The sequence below is a fragment of the Anopheles gambiae genome, chromosome 2, assembly GCF_943734735.2.
Source record: "Anopheles gambiae chromosome 2, idAnoGambNW_F1_1, whole genome shotgun sequence".
Taxonomy (NCBI): domain Eukaryota; kingdom Metazoa; phylum Arthropoda; class Insecta; order Diptera; family Culicidae; genus Anopheles; species Anopheles gambiae.
Genome location: NC_064601.1, coordinates 46,128,186 through 46,146,587, shown reverse-complemented (window position 1 = coordinate 46,146,587; position 18,402 = coordinate 46,128,186). Strand labels below are relative to the sequence as shown.

At 43.5% G+C, this 18,402-nt stretch overlaps 1 protein-coding gene across 5 annotated transcripts in view; it reads right to left on the bottom strand.

Moving 5' to 3' along the window:
* The window catches only part of LOC1278785 (uncharacterized), a 100,801-nt gene that overhangs the window by 8,595 nt on the left and 73,804 nt on the right, over nt 1-18,402 (bottom strand). For all 5 annotated transcript variants that reach the window (XM_061646628.1, XM_061646630.1, XM_061646629.1 and 2 more), the window contains exons 6-9: nt 12,949-13,350; nt 9,961-10,145; nt 1,483-1,589; nt 1,229-1,382 (exon numbers count right to left, since the gene is read on the bottom strand). In XM_061646628.1, the coding sequence (XP_061502612.1) occupies nt 1,229-1,382; nt 1,483-1,589; nt 9,961-10,145; nt 12,949-13,350 (848 nt within the window). The remainder of the gene's footprint in view (nt 1-1,228; nt 1,383-1,482; nt 1,590-9,960; nt 10,146-12,948; nt 13,351-18,402) is intronic.

The window sequence follows — 18,402 nt, the reverse complement described above, 5'->3', positions numbered from 1 at the left end:
ATAATTTGAATTGCACACTTTAACGCAACAATATTGTAAAAGAATTGCGTTCTGGTACTCGCAAGAAGTTATATATTTGAACCTACTCGCTAACCAACCCAGTGCAGTCATAAAATAGCTCACATTACAGTAATGGGCAAACACTTTATTAACTGGCGGGTTCTAAAAGCCTACGCAGATCGCTGATAAGGCCAGATCCGTTCGTTGGCTGCAGATGGAACGTACCGATAACCATAAATCCGTTCGGTTACGTCAAAATCAGCAAACCCACTCTGGCCGGTCCCAGGTAGGTCCGGCCCTGGGCGATCACTATCGGGCTGGCAGCTTAGCTCCGTCAGCTCAGTGCGGGTTTTTCGGTCGCGTTGATTCTCAGCTGTCCAGACGGAGAGAGAGAGAGAGAGATATCTGGCATGTATTCAGACCTGAGATCGTCAAAGTAGGGCTCCCGCTTCAATCTCGCATGTTGCCCGTTGACAGCAACATATTACCGACAACGACAACGCCGATGGCGGCCGCTCATCGTACCGCCGATTGCAATCGCGACTTCACCGCGGACGATATTTAGCATTTGCTGCAATAATTTCATCATTTCCTACGGCCTGTAAATCTGCTCCGGAGCTCCGGAAATGTGTTCAAGAACGCTGCACATTCATGCACCCGCGAATGCCGAACATTGAGCGTCGCAATACGTTCCCCTTTATCAAGGGAGACTTGTGCGCGACCGCAGACGACAAACCCGAACAAATTTCGTACAGCTCGTCATTTGATGGGGTCCGGTGGTATGCCATTTTTGTTTTTGTCGCAGCTTGTTTGTTCTGGTCGCTCGCGTACGATTAAATGCCCAAACGAATAGCTCATGTGCTTACGTCGTAAAACTGTTTGCCGTGGCGAATTGATTCTCGTTTCCCGATAATGATCGAATGTCGATCGGTCGAATGTTCAGTCCATCAGATTGATCGACGATTGCGCCGGGAGAGGCGTGCTGCTTGGGTGGGTGATGTTTGTTTTCCACTCCACCCATCCCATACCAACTGTAGGCCAACGGTGGTGGCACTGCGGAATGTGTGAGACCTCCCGTTCGCTTTGCAGTTGGGGTGGTTGAAATTGTGATTTTACAGCAAAGCTCACCAGTGCTAACCAGTCCCTTTTGGTTCGGGCGAGTCAGCCAAGCGACAACAACAGGGACAATGTATGCAAAAATGACATCAACAAATCAGCAATGGCTTACCTTAACACCTGATTAGTGCACACGATCACCGACTGTTGGTTGGAGTCTTGACCGTCACGTACTTGTAGCACCACGTGCACCCACAGGAAGTCGCTCTGACGGCGTTGCATTCGCACTAGTAGAATGCAAGATCGATCCTGCTCCGATTGGGTTACTAGAAGAGAGGCAAGAAGGAGAGATAGAGAAGGACATGAAAATGTTGTTATTTTATGAAGTTTTTAAATTATGTTAACTATTTCATTGATTGAACTTACTCAGCCTATGTTTGCTTTGAGCTTCGCGTGTTGATTCCCAGTGTAGCAGTTGGTACCACGACACTCCTTGAAGTTCACTTCGGCTGTATCCAAGATGAAATTCTCCACTAGAAAAAAAAGGAAATATTCAGTTATAAGTCATTAATAAATAAAGAAAAACAATCAAACAATGTAGTAAAAAAGGTATAAAATATGATGATAATATGATATGATGAAGATATGATGTAATTGTATGATTTCTAATTCATAACACAACAGTAATAACGAAAATTAATTCCATTCTGCAATCCACGTGATTTCAAAGAATACCATCCGGCTCACAGAGAAATTTCACCTTCCACCTGAAATCGATAGGAACCCCAACAAACCATCATCGAAATTAATGGAATACGATGAGTCCCGGCCGTCGGCAAGTGTGCGGCAAAAGCGCGACCATTTCTGTCCGATATTGACAGCCGACAACCGTGAACATATGTTTGCTGCGATGCTGCTGGCGGGTAAACATAAAAAAAGTCGTCCATGACAGATGCAATTGGCAAAGGAAAGAACGATTGGGAAGGGGGAGAAATAGAGAGAGAGAGAGAGAGAGAGAGAGAGAGAGAGAGAGCGGGGAAGAGATTGGAAGTGGCATCTACTGCGATTGAACCGTACATCGGTCAGCGCCCGGTGCCCGAAGGGTTAATTCTCTTGGGATCTGTACCGCGACGCAGGAGAACACACAGACAAAACGACAGAAATCAATTAAATCGATTAATCGTATTGTTTTTCGTGTGTCGTTCCACCACACACATTCACCGTCGCCCCGCACACCAACTGTCCACGACGCCTTACCACCGGCACATACTAAGATCTAGAGTGAACAGAAACGAAAGCAAAAAAAAAAAAAATCGATGATGCTGGCGATCGATCGATCGAATCTTTGGGCTGCGCGAGTGCGAGAGCAGAATGCGGGGCTGCCCTCGGAGTGCAAGGCAGCACTTCGGCGGGTGAAGCGCTATTGCTAGAAAGATGGTATGCCCGTTCGGAACTCGGTCGGTTCATATCAAAAGGGTTTCTGAAATTTATCTTTCACCACCAGTGCGGATCAGCCACCCCCAAAGTCAACTGGACTGATCGACTGATAGCTGGGAGTGGAAGTGGGCAGGCAGCTGGCGAAGACCGAAATGGCGAAGGCGGTATGCGCGTGTGACCGTCTTTTATCACGGCCGATTTCGATCCGGCAAATGTGAGTGTGTGTGTATGACCCGGGGATGTAAGAGCACAGGCGCGCTTGACTGCACTCGCCTGCCCTTCGCCGGTGATGGCCGGAGGTAACGTTATGAATCGATTAGTCAAAGTGATGCTGTTGTATTGATTTCGATGCCGGTTCCGATGCGATCGAGGAAAGTATGGATTTCTTCAGGGATGCAATAATGCGGCAAGGTAGGATCGGTCATTGGTGGCCTCCCTAGAACGGATGCCACGTGCCAATGACAGTACTATCTATTTGTGATTCCATATAAATTACAAAAAAGACCAATTTAAAACGACAAAGCATCGAGCCAAAAAGCATTTACCACATTTCTTACTTACATACGAACGGATTGAACAGTCAGAATCGAAACGAACGACAATCGATCGTATCGACAATGTATCGACGCGGTACGGGTAATGAATATTCGTTCGCATTAATAAAACCTTTTTTAATATTCTGGCCTCCAGAAATTAACCTTTTCAACCTATTTTACAGATCGCTTTACATCTGCAATTGATAACTTATTTAATCGCTCTGTGCCGCATGCGAATGCCATCATTGTACTGGCGTTCCCTTAACCCTCCAGGATATGGCAACACCTCTTCAGTGCATTGGAAGTGCTGCAAATATCTATCTTTTGAGGCAATATTTGTAAAGCAGAAAAGATTATTGCTTCAAATACAATGCTCTGAATTGAGTTCAGACAGGAAAAAGACTGCTTAACCTATTCAATGACCTTACTTCATTATAGTAAAATACATGTTGTACTGCTTGGTTAATGAAGAATATAATAAAAAAAATAAACATTCTATACATGTTGGAGTTTTTATGTCTTTTAATGTTACCGAGACTATCTCAAAGACAATATCAAAACAGAAAAAGAGGTCCTATTCTTAATCCTCGGTTAGGGCTCTATTTTCTTCGGAAATATCATTTTACAAATCACTGTTATGGATTTTTGACCCAAAAATTCGTGAATTTTTATAACTATGATGATGAGTAGACGAAAATTATGTCGTTTTTGTATGTTTCACCTAAAATCCACTCAACATCAAAATACTATCTATGTTAAACCATTCGCAATCTGCAGACGCTTATAATTTCGGTTGTGCTATAAAACAAAAAAAACATTATTAAGAAAACTAAAATAAACCCAAAAACAAAACAAAAAAACACACGCACTCGTCGCCAGATCCATTTACCCGGCACGCCGTGGGATTTAATTCCATCGCCGGTTGATTAATGGTGGCGTTAAAATGAAACAAGATCGGCATCGGCAAGACCATCGCACGTAAACCGGTGGAGGGATTTGCCGTGTATACCATCACCCTTTATGCGCTCCTGCCGCCACACCAATTTCGAGATGGTCGAGAAAGTGTAAGTATTATTAACAGCGGGTCTACATGTATGATAAAAATTTAATACCTTTATGTTCTGTTAGGAATATAACAGACAAGAGAGAAAGGGAGGGAGGGAGAGAGAGAGAGAGTAAATGGAAGAGAACAATAAAAGCGCCGAATATTGCGTGTTGTTTACGGAAAAAGCCATTTAGTTGCCATCGTTTATGTGGCGTGTTTTTGATGATGTTTGATTTAAGTGACAAATTAACGATGGGTCAAAATATTGGTCAAGGACTTAAGGTTTCAATTAGCCTTATTGATGACATTATTTTGGCAGGGATTATGTGCCCCTGCTTTCAGGAGACAAGCAACACGTTGGCAGCGAGGCATGAAAAAACCAACCAAACATTCACCACCATTTTACAATATGTAATGCTCGATACAGTCAGAAAATTTCAGAATTTTACCCACTGGAGCAGTATGATAATGGCAGCAGGAAGACTCCCAGACCATCTGTTGACACGAGTCGTATTATTAGCCTCCGGACATACCGCATAGGTTATGTGCTCGGTCACGGGTTTGCGGGTGCGGCAGAAAATTGAATTCGATTATGCCGCACCGATATCGATATCGGTTTGCGATTTTCCGATTTATCGTTGCGATCGTGTGCCTTCCCCTCCTTGGTAGCAAAGGCGTCGAATCGGTAAAAATGCCGTGCCCAACATTCGCTTCGGGCACGCAGTTGCAAGGGCGTTGAAGGGCGTGCCAGAGAAGCGGCCCCCACTAGTAATCGCAACGCGGAATCCGCGGAACCAATCGCACAACCAACATCGGTGTAATCTCTAGCTGCCCTTTTGCTGTTTCGAATACGATCCGCTTATCGAATGGGGACGAATAGGGGGCGAACAAGGAAAATAAAACAACAGAAAAAAAACATCTTCCGTGAACACTGCTAGGTCCTTGAATGCGCTTGCGGTGGAGGGAATTGTGGTGTATGACATATGCCAACATACGCTGCAGGCGCACTAGTGCAGCGAAAGTAAAACCAAACAGCATGTAGAGAGTGGTAGAAATTGTTCTCTTTACATTGTGAAATCATAAGGATGAGCTGTGTAAGCGTTTCTGTGAGCATCGAAAAAGTTGCACAAATCGTCCAAATGGATTTCCTCCATTGACCTTGATTGTATTCGTTTTCTTGTGGAGGCGTTAAGCTGTACTTCAGTCCCCAAAATAGTAGGTTTCCTTGTAGCAGCATGCAATGCGCTCTGTGATTGTGCTAGTTAATTTCTCAAATGTTAATGGTCTTGATTTTTTTTGATCAGCTTACGGTTTAGCAAATGGTCACTTAAAATTCTAGTCTATCTATCTCTCTCTTTCCTTTTGGTTCCACTTTTCAAGTTCTTTTTCATTTTCAATTTCTTTCTCTCTTTAGCTGTTTTACCAATCTTAGGAAAAACATATGGTACCGGTAAATTTGCTAATCGCTTGTTTGAAGTTGTCAAAATAACCTTTTCCCCCCGTCGCTGTAAACACCATACCCCAATGTCCTGTTCCACCTTGTGGCGCCTAATCCAGCCAACGACCTCACGTCGTAGACAACCTAATCCTCTGCTGGAAAGAAACACACAGTTACCCACTCACTTGGAGCGAACAAACGTAGATGCTCAGATCTCGGACGCGGATGGTGGTCGAAGTTTGAGCGAAACATTCGTTTTCTGGAGCTCCCACAAGTTATATTGTATAGTATCTCGCTCGTCTCTTTTGCGGTTACCTTAAGTGTGTTTAGTTTTGAGACTTTTGTTTTGTTACAAAGACGAACCTTGTCCCGTCTAGCACTGGTGACCCGGTGATGCGAAGATGGGACGCGCATGGCAGATGATTAATCACTCATTTTAATTTTTATCAATCACATTTTTCATTTCGAATCTTCTGTCGGTGACTCCGGCCGGATATTTCGAGGTGCAGGGGACTAAAAGAGGTGAAACCAAAAGCTTTGGCATGTGCCGGAATAAAAAGAGACGTTCCAAGCAAGAAGTAAGGGCGCGGAAAGGAAGACGATAGTACCTAAATGAAATTGTTCAAAACAAGCCTTCAATTAGCTAAATGGAAAACACCACGTGGCGCCCAGTTCTGTTGTATCGTAAGATCCAAAATTAGCGGGAAAAGATTAATGATGCTTTTCAGAAATTTTGTTTGATTTTTCTGTTTTTATGCTTTGTGTAACTCATTTAAATGTATGAAATTAATATAAAAATGTTCCTAAAATTATACTAAATAGTTTATACATAAGATTTATAGCTTCCTTCATGAACATATATGAAGAGCCGTTATTTGCTGTATTTACGTTTAAGAACATAAACGGAAATCTTTATTACAAGCAATCGAATGAAAACATTAAGCTTTTCTACACACATGATAAACCAAATTAAAAAAAAACCTGTCGATGATCAAACTCGTAAGAGGAAATAAAATCCTGTACTTCTAGAACGATGAAAACTCGCTATAGGACCTTTGGCTGCCTTTATCGCTTTCTCCGAATAGTTGTGATTATTTTTATGTTTTTTTAATGTGTTGTTTTTTTTTGTACTGCAAACACATGACCTTCTTTTTACGCACATCACAAGACTGTTCCTGCCGTAGTCTTCCTTAGCACCTAAGTTGCAATTGAACAATGGTTTAAAAAAACATTCCGCATATGTAATCCTTAATCCCGGATCGATTGATTGCGACGCAAACAGAATGCACGGTGGTACGCACGCGGTGTCTAAATATGTGTAAATAAAATATTTATGTCACCTGCAAATTTCACCCCGACAGGCGCCTTTTTCCCGGGGACTTGAATCGCTTGAAGCGTTGGTCGATGAGAACGGAAATTTTATTCTACAACTATCCCTTCCATCGGGCCAGCCGTCGAAGCATGCTGAGCTGATCGGCTTATTGTATGTAAAACAAGGCATGTTTTTGTGCTGTGTTCTTCCACGGTACGCACAGGGCTACCTGTACCGATGCGAATTTCCACCCGCTGCGTTACACGGTACGCTGGTGCGGTGCGTTGTTGTCCTGGTGGGCGCGTTCATAAAAGGAGTTCGCTGGAACTGGAACATGTTACGCGGTGTTACAGGAAGCTGTTACGAAACCGTTTGAAGGAGAACCAAAAAAAAAACAAACAACGGAAAGCATTTTGATAGCAACAATAATGCACACAGTGTGGTTCAAAACTCGATACTCTCCAACAGCTGGGAAGGAGAGCCTCGAAAATCCTCCACCAAGCCTGTGAGCATTCCGATGCTAAAGTTCGATCGGAATGCCAACCGATTGAATCATAAGCCTGTTTGGGGTACGTTGGTTGCCACTCCCCCCCCCCTCCCCCGTTCTCGTGGGGATCTTTACACTGCCGGAGTTTTACCCCTGGCAACGTAGGCTTCTCATGGTCATGGTTTTACGCCGACGGGCTACATACTGGATGGCCTCGACAGAAAAAAAACGAACGACCATTTATGTGTTTTACGAGCCCGTGGTACACGAGCAATCGCTCATTGCAGGCAGCATCTATGTTCTAGGTTAGCTGCATGTTTGTCGATGTGAACTCTTGTGCTTTAGGGGTTTTGTTGTTGTTGTTATTCTGTGTTTTTATTTAAACATCCTTAAGGTCTAGTACTGAGTCAAAATATATAATAATATGTATAACAGTCGTTCCACTTAATCGTAGTATAAATCTGCATATGCACTTAAGAATATGTTTTATAAATGCTTTTTCAAGTCAATTTGTCATTGTTTGTGATGTTACTGTGATAAGTCCCACGGGAAACACAAACTTAAAATGAGTTGAAAGGAGCAGGAAAATGCAAATGATTTTGTTTCGTCGAATTGCTTATCTTTTAGCCGACTAAATCGATACCACTTAAAAATTGTGGGTCACAATCATCTGATGCTTTGCCTTTTTTGTTTGTACCATAATAGTTTTTATGTGTTATATGGATAACTGATACTATTGTTCCTTATGTTGAAAAGTGATCAATTTTCAACATCATCAACTGTTAATAATAACAGGCTGACTTGCATGTGTGATCACAGTAACGTTTAATTCTATGCAATTCAAAGATCCCAAAAAACCCTTCACTTTAAATGGTTACTTCCGGGTTCGTGTGTCAGCTGTGTACTGTGACGCACAGAACACCATAGTCGTTCACAGATTATCAGCTCAAATGACATCAACGCGCTCGCAACGAACAACAGAACACGAACGCGGACACAAAACCCAGCAATTACGGCTCAAAGTCACAGGAATTACAAATCTCGGATCAATCGATCTGCTTATGTTTGATTAGCTTGATTCGCGAGAAACGGGCTACAGTTCCTGTGCAAATGCAAATCCCCTTCAGTATACATTCATGCACTCTCAGAGCGGCATAACTCACCAAGGCAAAAAACTTCGCCGCTTGGAATGGTTTGTGTTCTGCAAACGTAACCATTTGCGACAGCCTGTACTGTGGCCCCGCGTGAACTTTAGTGCTGATAATTGGACCGATCGGCCGATCTGGATCGATCGGCACTTTTCTGGCCGCGCACCACTCACCTACCTGAATGATGAATCGAGCCAACGATTATCCTAAATTGCGCACTTGTCCATCCCGATGGCTTCAGCGAGGGGAGGAAAATAACAAAAAAAAAAACAAAACAAAAATACAACCAAGGAGTTGCTGTCAAGAAACGGTGCGTTCTGCTGACCTTTCGCCCAAAACACTCACACACACACATATACACAACATGTTGATCCAGATCCTTTGGTTTAGTTTGGTGCTATTAAACCATCATCACCACATCCAACCCTTGGCTGTAAAATGTCGCTTCCACCCTTCGGTTGTTCGGCGAGATACCGTCACAGCGCTTGCATCGTTTGACCGGGACCGGGAGGAGCAAGCACACTTGTTTATCACTTTGTACCCTGGTTTTCGTTCCCCTTCACCGTAGCCATAGCCCGACTGTTTCCTCGAAAACCACCGGTCGGTGCATTATCAAAAATTTATCTTCCTGTGCTAGCACCTTCACCTTCTTGCGCGTTCTTACGGTCCGCCGTTCTTGCGATCCCATCTATTATGGTCCATTCATCATGCGGTCGTTTCCTCGCCTTAGCTGCGCACATCAATCATTTGTAAACAATTGGCGCGCTTTGTTTTTCGCTTCATGGCGATATTTTACAACGTATGTAAGCGTTTGGTGGAAGGTGGTCGCACGCCAATGCTTGCCTGATAGTGAAATAATCGTCCACCTTTCTCTGTTGGTCCCGGTAAGAACAGAACCGTAATGCCTTTTCCAAATGTTGAAACCTGTTCAAATGTTTTTTTTGCGAGAAAATGCGAGCTGATACATTGTTGCGAGCGTATGTCTAAGCTTTGAACTAAAGCTGCCTCAAAAAACTTGTTACCCAGGAAAAATCGCAAAGTATAGTAACTAAAAACATGCTTGGATTTGAAAGTTAAATAAAAACTCACAAAAAGGCCTCAGTATAGCAAACAATATATACATAAAAATATCCAAATAAAATCATAACAGACATTACTACAGTAAAGCTGCAAATGTTTTAATCATTCTAATACTCAGAGAACAACCCAATCGGTTCACTGAAACGACACCGGACAATCAATCCTTCCTTAATGATGGGCGCCAGTCAGATGCAAACCAATTTTTCGACCCACAAACACACAACGCGAGAGCTTTCTTGTGGCGGATCGACCAGTGGGCCATGAATTATTAATGCTTTTCCTGCCGAGAAGCCGAGCTTCGTGCGCTTTGTTCTGCCTGACTGTATGCCGCGGCCGCACGCCCGCCCACCAGTACCAATTTCACAAATAATCCCGTTAGGATGCTTAGCGTCCACACTCGTCACTCCACGCATATACTCACTTTTTGTCAATGTGCACCACCTTCATGTCCATCGAGTGAATCGTAGTGAAGACGTTGGTCGCACCCTGGACGACGCACTCGCGCGTTTCCGGCATGGCGATCGGGGTGCAGGTCGCTATGAAGACGGGCTCGTTACGGCTGCACAGCGGCAGATAGGACAGATAGTGGCCCTGCACCAGTACCACCTATGGGGAGAGGGGAGACAAGTTAGGCGGTTAGCAAAATGTCACATCGGGCAGGAACAGTCCGAAAGGGCAATTTTAACAAGCTCTGGATGGGAGTGATTCCGCAGCGCTAAACGAGCGTGGTAGGATTAAATAATGGCAATCGCAATGAGACCGCGTCGAAGGAAATGTTCATTAGAGCGCGTTTTGCTAAAGGTCATCGAAGCGGGTGTTAGGGTGGGTAAGCTTTTGGTTGAAATGCGGTGTAATTTAATCAATGTAAGCGAATAAATGAAAACGTGTGCCTAATCGTTTGGATTGACATGGAAATAAAATAGAAAATCAAATCAGCTAATTTGAATTTAAAACAAGTAATTTCAAAATAGGGTAATGTGAAAAGTTTTCAATAACATGGTTTGATGAATGAAAACTAAAGTTTAGTCTGGATTTCTATTGTAAAAAAAATACAATGAGATAAAAAGAGATATTATAACTTCTACCGTCACCAATATCAACAAATCCATTCTCTTGTTGCATTAGTTCCGCTTTGAAGCTGTTACTTCCTCGAACGGAAATCGATACCACGTTGCCACACGTTGGAGATGGATTTTCCCGAGGCCACCGGCCGTACTGGCTGAGCCTGTCAAAGCTACAATTAACCTGTGCACCCTTTGCGTCACTTTACACCCAGTTACATCACCGAACGTAGAACGATCGATACCAATCCTCCATCCCCTCTCCGACGTGGCGTTGAATGATGTTAGTCCCATAATTTTTATAATTGAATGCTTGATGCACAGCCATGGCACTGATGCTAACATTGGGCCTACGTCACCCTTCTCGGCAAGGGTAGTGGCATTAGAACAGGTGTGAATCAGCGAGAAGGAAGATGCTTCAATCACTGCTAATGTACCATCGATCCGCAGGCAGTGCGCTGGGTATCGTCAAAGGGTTTGTGGTGAGTGATGCTGGCAATTATAGCACGGTGACGTCAATGTGCTTGTCCACTGGATGAATGAGGGAGGAAGGTGAGGGTGCGTACTGGGGGACGCGAGAGGAATAGAAATAATATTATTCGATTCGAGTCAATTACACAGTAATGAGATTTAACTACATCAAACTATGTGTTCCGTGAAGTAACCGTCTTTATTATCTAATTGCAATTTATTGGTGTAATCGAATTCGTCAAATCCTATTTACTAGTCATACATGCATGTGCCAAAATTGCTAATATAAATGTATTTTCATCGTTAAAAATAGGTCCTCATAAATATGCATTATATAATACAAATAATGAACAGTTTAAATTTTTTATTTCTCAGTTTTTTTCTATACCTGCAACGCTTGCAACGAATGCAACGAAAAATTATAAGCTTGACTTACGGATTATAAATCTCAATATCCATAATTTGATGACACCGTTCTAAAAAAGCGCTTCGAATGTGAGTGATCATCAAGTATTGCTGTCTTCTGCACTGAGCTTTATGGACAGCAACGAATGATGTCGTTTGAATGAATTTCATTTGACCGAGATTTCTTTGGTGACTGCATCAGAAATCCCGCGATCATGTGGGAGTAAAAATAATTGAATGAACTGTTGCTTGCGGAGTGTTGTACATTAAATGGAACTTTTCCCATTAGCTAACTAGCAATTGCATTCAAGAGTACGTCCCTAAAGAAGAAAGGTGACTGAAGAAATGGGCTACCAAATGCTTCCGACTGGTCTGGGTAAGGGTCCGGACTAGCCCTCCTAATAAAGCCGTCAGCGAAAGGAAATGTGTGATCTCTTCATTTCCTGTGCGCTGTGTTTGGTGCAACGAAATCCCTAACCCTAGATGCTGATGTCCTACACTGTTCCACCCAGTCTGGCATATAAAACCACATGGCGCTGCTGCGCAGTGGGTGGAATTTAAGGCATCATCAAGTAGGTGGAATAAAGACATCACTCGTTACCGTTCGGTCGTTCGGTCGCTTCGTATCGATGGGACTCGCGGTAGTAAAGCCTTCGGAGTCAGAAGTCAAACGAAAATCTTGCATTTGATTGACTTCGTGTCCGCGCACATACACACTCGCTGCACACTATCACTCAGTGTGCGGTGCGCGTGTAAGCGATTGTTGTGTGGCAACGAGCATCAATTCAAATGCGATCGACGACGATGCGCCGGGTCTGGGTTTGGGTTACCTATTCGTTAAAGCTTCCGTCGTAGCAGCGTAAGGTCAGGGCCGGGAATATAAGAGAATGCACTCCCGGCACGTCGGAGGTCTGCGATGCAAGCAACCATACGGACTATGCATACAATGAGACTGGAGAGGATTAGGTTACGTGAAGTGCGCGAAGTTCATCATCATACACTGACGCGGTGTGGTATTGTCGACAGGCGAAGCATTATTCTTATCCGTGCAAAACATCTGAAGCTGGTGAAATAAATTATTGGATCCAATTATGAGCTGGAAAAGCTCGTACGTGTCCAGGGTGTATGGAGGCGCGTGTAGGAAGCTTATTTCAATTATATTCCCCACCGCTGCAAACGGACGAGAAGGGTCTGCGTCGGGTAATCGGGCGCAATAAGATTAGTGTTGGATTAGTGTCGTTGGGAGAAGGTGACGGTGTCACATTACTGAGCCAATTTGAGCATTACAGAGTAAGAGCATTGAGCGTCTAGAGAGTGTAGTAAGCAAATAGAGTTAATTTGATGGTATTTTTATAAAATAAGATTAAATACAAAAGACTTCAATCTTGAAAGATGTTTTCTTTTTGCATACAATGTTAGCTGGAGCATTGTAAAAAGCTCATATTTGATCTTTGTTTCATCTCTGCACGTACCTTCTGATCACCAAACCGCATCTGGCGCCGTGCATTTCTGCTCACGTTCATACGGCACAGAAATATTCGCTGCTCACCATCCAGAAGCGACGAACCCGCAGACGAACTCGATGACCCTCCACCACCACCACTGGAGCTAGCAACGGACGAACCGGAAGGCGAGGGAGAGCTCCCATGTCCGTGATGCAGCAGATGGTGATGATGGCCGTGATGATTGTGATGATTATTGCTAAGCTGCTGATGATTATGCTGGTGATGGTGATGATGGTGGTGAAGGTGGTGATGATGGTGATGGTGACCCGCGTGCTGCGAAGCTCCACGACTTAGCTCGCTCTGGATCGCACCATGATCCTGCTTGTCGATAATATCATAAACGGAATCACCGTGTATGAGTAGGTCCTCCTGCAAAGAAATGAGGAAGTGTGCGAATGAAAAATGGGATAAATTAATTCATTCCATTAAACGTAGTTTAAATGATAAAAGAAGCAATCGTTATCAACGATTCTGAAGGCAAGCAGTGCACTTGAAGGACACTCCAATTATGGATCGGGAAAACATTCAAGGCGTTGAGGAGAGGTGAACAGATTATAAAACGATTAAACGACGATCAACGAGGATCCACCCCTTACGACAAGGATGTTCTACAAGCAAGGGACAGGATGGGAGGACTTTTGCTTAAAACTAAAATCGATCACTTAACGGTTTGAGGCTGTAGCGATGTACAGCTAAAAGTAGCCTTTCTTCAGACCAACTCGCACCAACTGCAACATTGTGCACAAACAACCTGAACTCCCTCTGCAGCTCACATCCAACTGCTGTTGTTGATCAGAATAAAGGACGTAAAGAATGGGTTCATATCTGATGATTTTCACCCAACCAGCAATGAAAGCACGGAACACCCACCCAGAATATGGGGCTTCTCTTCTTCGATCCGTTTCAGCAGCAGTACGTGCTTGCGGGGTCTTTAGCTTTCCGATTCGTTTCTGATAGTGCAGCTGATAATCTTCCGCTGTTGATATTCAATTTCATCGCAAAACATCCGACGCACTGCCAGGCACCCACCTCCTTCCCGACCATCACGCCATCGCTTTCGGCAAGAATCGACGCACGGATCGTGAGATTGTGGTGTGAAACGGCATGAAAGAAAGTAGCGTGAGCGTGGTGTGAAAGAAAATTCTAAAGCCAAAAAGAGCGTTTCATTTGCATCGCTTCTGCTCGACCATTTTTCCAGATGCAGCCAGGCGGAATCAGAAAAGAAGCAAAACAGCAGGTAAATTGAGCCCGGCATTCTAGCCGTTGGCAGTGGCCGTAATGTCGAAAAGCACCGGAATGAAATAATACCCCGCACCCTAGCGCGGTCAAGCTCTGAGATCGGGGAAACAATTTATGTGCGAATAATAATCATCATAAATATCATTTTAAATAAGTGCTGCTCGGGATGGTACGTGTTGGGTGTGACGATATTGGTGGCAGAAGAGCAGAAAAGAGTGGGCAGAGCGGTTGTGGAAACTGTTGAAGCAATATTCGATCGTATCATCATCGTCTTAATCTGCATCGGTATCAAAGGGAAAGAAAATCAATTAAATATGATCCAACGCCTGGACACACGCAACACACGCGGGCCGTTTTGATTCTACAGTGACATCACAATGTGGCAAGACAATCCTGATATGCCCAAGGGTTAGTAGGAAATTTAACCTTATAAAAAAATCTAAAAATATGAATATTCTACATATGTTTCGTATATGGTGTGATTCTGTTAGTGTAAGTTATACAAGTACAATTTGTACCGTTGTATTTTCGCTCACTTCCATTTCGGTTTTAATAATTATTTTGAAACTCATTTCCTAAACTATGTTATGTTTTATTTTTAAGTTTTAGTAATCTGCAATATTTTTGTAAATAACATATAATGAGGGAATGTTTTTGCAGTGGACCAACTATAATTGTGACCGTAGATTGTCCACACCTTTCCCATAGTCCTTTTGAGGGAAACGGATTTTACCGATGTAATTGCTTCATTTAGTCCGGCATGTGTGATCGTGATCGTGATAAGAACGATCGCTCGCGATTCTCGACTGTCCCATGGCCGGTTGTGCCTGCTATGCGATGGTCCTCTGTCGTCAATGTAATAATTGGTGACCGCCCTATATGAGACACGATATGAAGAGGCTGGCCGTCCAGAGAGTGAGCAATTACTCTTATTATTATTGAGGGAGTGTGCTTTTCTGCATAGGTTACGCTAGGAATCCGATATGGTGGAGGGGTACGTGGCTATTTAAAATGATTTGAAGTGTTAGCCTTATCCCAATAGTACACATATAACAAAAGATTTTTCAAAATGTATAAAATGGTACTTATGGTGTCTCCATATGTAATAAAAAATCAAATGAAATTGAAAGTGAACGTTGCCCGTTGTACCCTCTAATCAAATCCTTCGTTAGACCAAAGTGGAGCAGTTAGTATGCGTGCGTGTAAGGCTGGAGCGTATTTTCCTTCACTTTCAGTTTCCGCCCTCAATTGACCTAAATGTGCGACGATAAATTTAATCCACTGACATCAAAGACTCACCACAACACTTTTCTGTCTCTCTCACACTATTTATATGGTTGATCATTCGAATTGAAAAAAAGTAAATAAAAACACAGTCGTCAAACAGCTAAGGTGTGGTCCGAAGCACGTAACCTAATTGAAATTAATGTCTGTTTATCCTCGGGCTCTGTTTGGGCAGTAGTTTCGATGATGATGTTGCATGCGTGTGTGCGTGTGTGTGTGTTAAAGTTTTCTGTTTATTGAATTACCAACCCATAGGAAGCATCCAGCTGGCCAAGAAAACAAACCATATCCCTGGATGCTGCCGTTATTAGAGGCGCTGGAAGTGTTGATAAATGAATAAAAATTTATCAAATCAACTGCAACCCACCAACCCGGGCACACCATATTCCCTTCCCTGGTGTTGTATCCTGGCCCGAGTATATCGGAGTCATTCATGAGTCATGGCTTCTGGTGGCACGAGAGTGTGCCGCCAAGATATGGTGCTGCCCGTTCCGATCGCCGCGAATATGGCGGCTGGAAGGCCGACGGCAAAATCGATTACCCGTAGCCGTAGTCCTATCGCCATGTTTCACACATTTTTATGCCATTAATATTTTTTTTGCTTTGCTCTCTTGGCCGCTAGAGGTTGTAGGTGAAACCAAGAATTAGTGTCCGGTGTTTTGATTGGAGTGACCGGTACGATCGGGCCCATACAACCAGAGGGCTCGCTATCGACACCCGAACGTTGGACGCGGTTTCGGTGCCATAGATGATTGATTGATTTTTAATGGAGGGCTGCTAGCATTGTAATCAATCACAATTGATACTTATCTAGGCGTTGTGGACCGAAGTGGTTGTGTGTAGGCAAATTAAATCGTACTAGGGTGGGGTTTGAAATGGTAATTTTTAATTAAAAGTTTGGTGATGAGTAGATGCATAGTTAGATTAATCTATTAGAAACAGTGGAAAGTAAGGAATATTTAAAACAATGTACAGCTAAGCTCTTCGATCAGTAAAAAGTAAAGATCTTCATATGATTTAATATGACGCTTTCTAACCACTCTACATGCGAAGATAAGTAGTACTCCGTGGGTTTTTGGCATTCAATTATCAGTTGAGTTTTGATCTGTTTCCCTGTCATGATGCCTTTTGGCATGGAAGAATTTCCTCCTTTTCGAATGGTTGGTTTTATTCATTCGATTGGACTCCCTAACGCAAAGAGCTTCTAGTAAGATACGACCTTTCGGTGGTTATCCCAAGACAACGTCACGTTAAACTGCACATAATGCATGACCATTGCACCACTTTGAGTGTTGCGAAAGCATTACAAAATCCCCCGCAAACCGTTTGCTCTCACATAAATAGTGTTCCCATGACAACGAGAGTAGTATCCGATCTATTTTTGATGTTGCTGTTGACCGAAGCTAGTTGCCGTTGTCGACAACCTGTTGCAGCGCACCGTCTGCACGAAACCTGTACGACACACCTGTGCGGGGGATCAATTGGAAAGGTTAGTGAGCAAACAGCAAAACTGAGTTTGGTTGCATTCGGGGCGAGTGCAACCTTGTGCAGAGGGTTTGCACACCCGGTACTACGCCCAAATACACCCGAGTTGTTGATGGTGGTGGTGGTGGTTGTAGCGGTGACTAATACGATATCATAATTACATTAATTTATCGATAGCCATTTACTGCGCCCGGGATTATACGAGACTGCATGCTGTGCATGCACCGGTTGCACTTTGCATGTAACCTGAGACGTAGTTTTGCAGGCGACTACCTTGCAGACTGTGTGCAAGAATGGCCCGAAACGGTGGTTTAATCGGCTGAAGTGGTACATTTATTAAGTCTGGTTGGGTCTGGTCTGGTGTGGCGTGCTGGCAAAGAAAACAGGTGAACAGAACGGTTTTGTGCCTAATGTAACATAAGTCAGTATATGGGTCGGTTTTGTTGGAGAGGGAACATTTCGATAAAACAGAAAACAAAATGCTCCCGGTTAATGGAAGTAGATGGATTTTAGTAGGGTTAATGTTGTGATAAAGTTCCGTTTCCCACGAGCATAGCGAGGACACCGCACACGTGTATGGCTCATACTATTGCCCTTCACATACATGTTGTATGTGGTTAAATTTAATACAACCAATTGCAAAAAAAAATGTAAAAATAAATGGCGTTTATTCATCAAAGCACACCGACAAAAATATAAAGAAATATAAATAATAAATATTTTTTCAGAAAAAAAATTAAATAGGAAAATAAAAAGTTCTTATTTAAAATCATGAGCTGCAACCTCTCCCGGTTGGTGGGTGCGTGGCACACCATGCAGAATTGTTCAATACGCGTTAGGCGCATGACACGCCACAATTGCCACTTCGGAACTACAGCTTTGATGCTACCCGAATGCATTTGCCTAGGTTGCAGCTGACGACGTGAAGCAGCATGAAGCAAGTGCAACTTACATTCAAATATAGCAAACCACCACTGTACACAGCGGAGCGAGTGGAAGCTGCGCCAGCTCCGATGCCAGTGCCTGCATAGCCCAGAACATACGATGGAAAGCAAAACAACACACTTAATGTAAATGAAATCACAAATCCGAATGGAAACGATCATTTTCCGTGAATTTATTACCCAACCGGTACCGACAGCAAAATCAAAAAAATAAGAGGCTGTGGCAAACGGGAGGCACAGATGATGGGGTGCAGCAGGAGACGAGGGACGTGTTTTCGAATGACAGCAGGAGGTAGCGTTGGCACGTTTATCTAAATGTAATTATTACTATTAGACAGCAAATGCGATTAGGGCAGGCGCGGGTGTAGACCCTGTGAGTATGTGAGTGTGTTGTTTCTTTTTTCACAAAAGCCTGTTTACCGACATGTTGGCAAGTCGATGAAGCTAATGGTGGGTGTCAAGCCGGTCG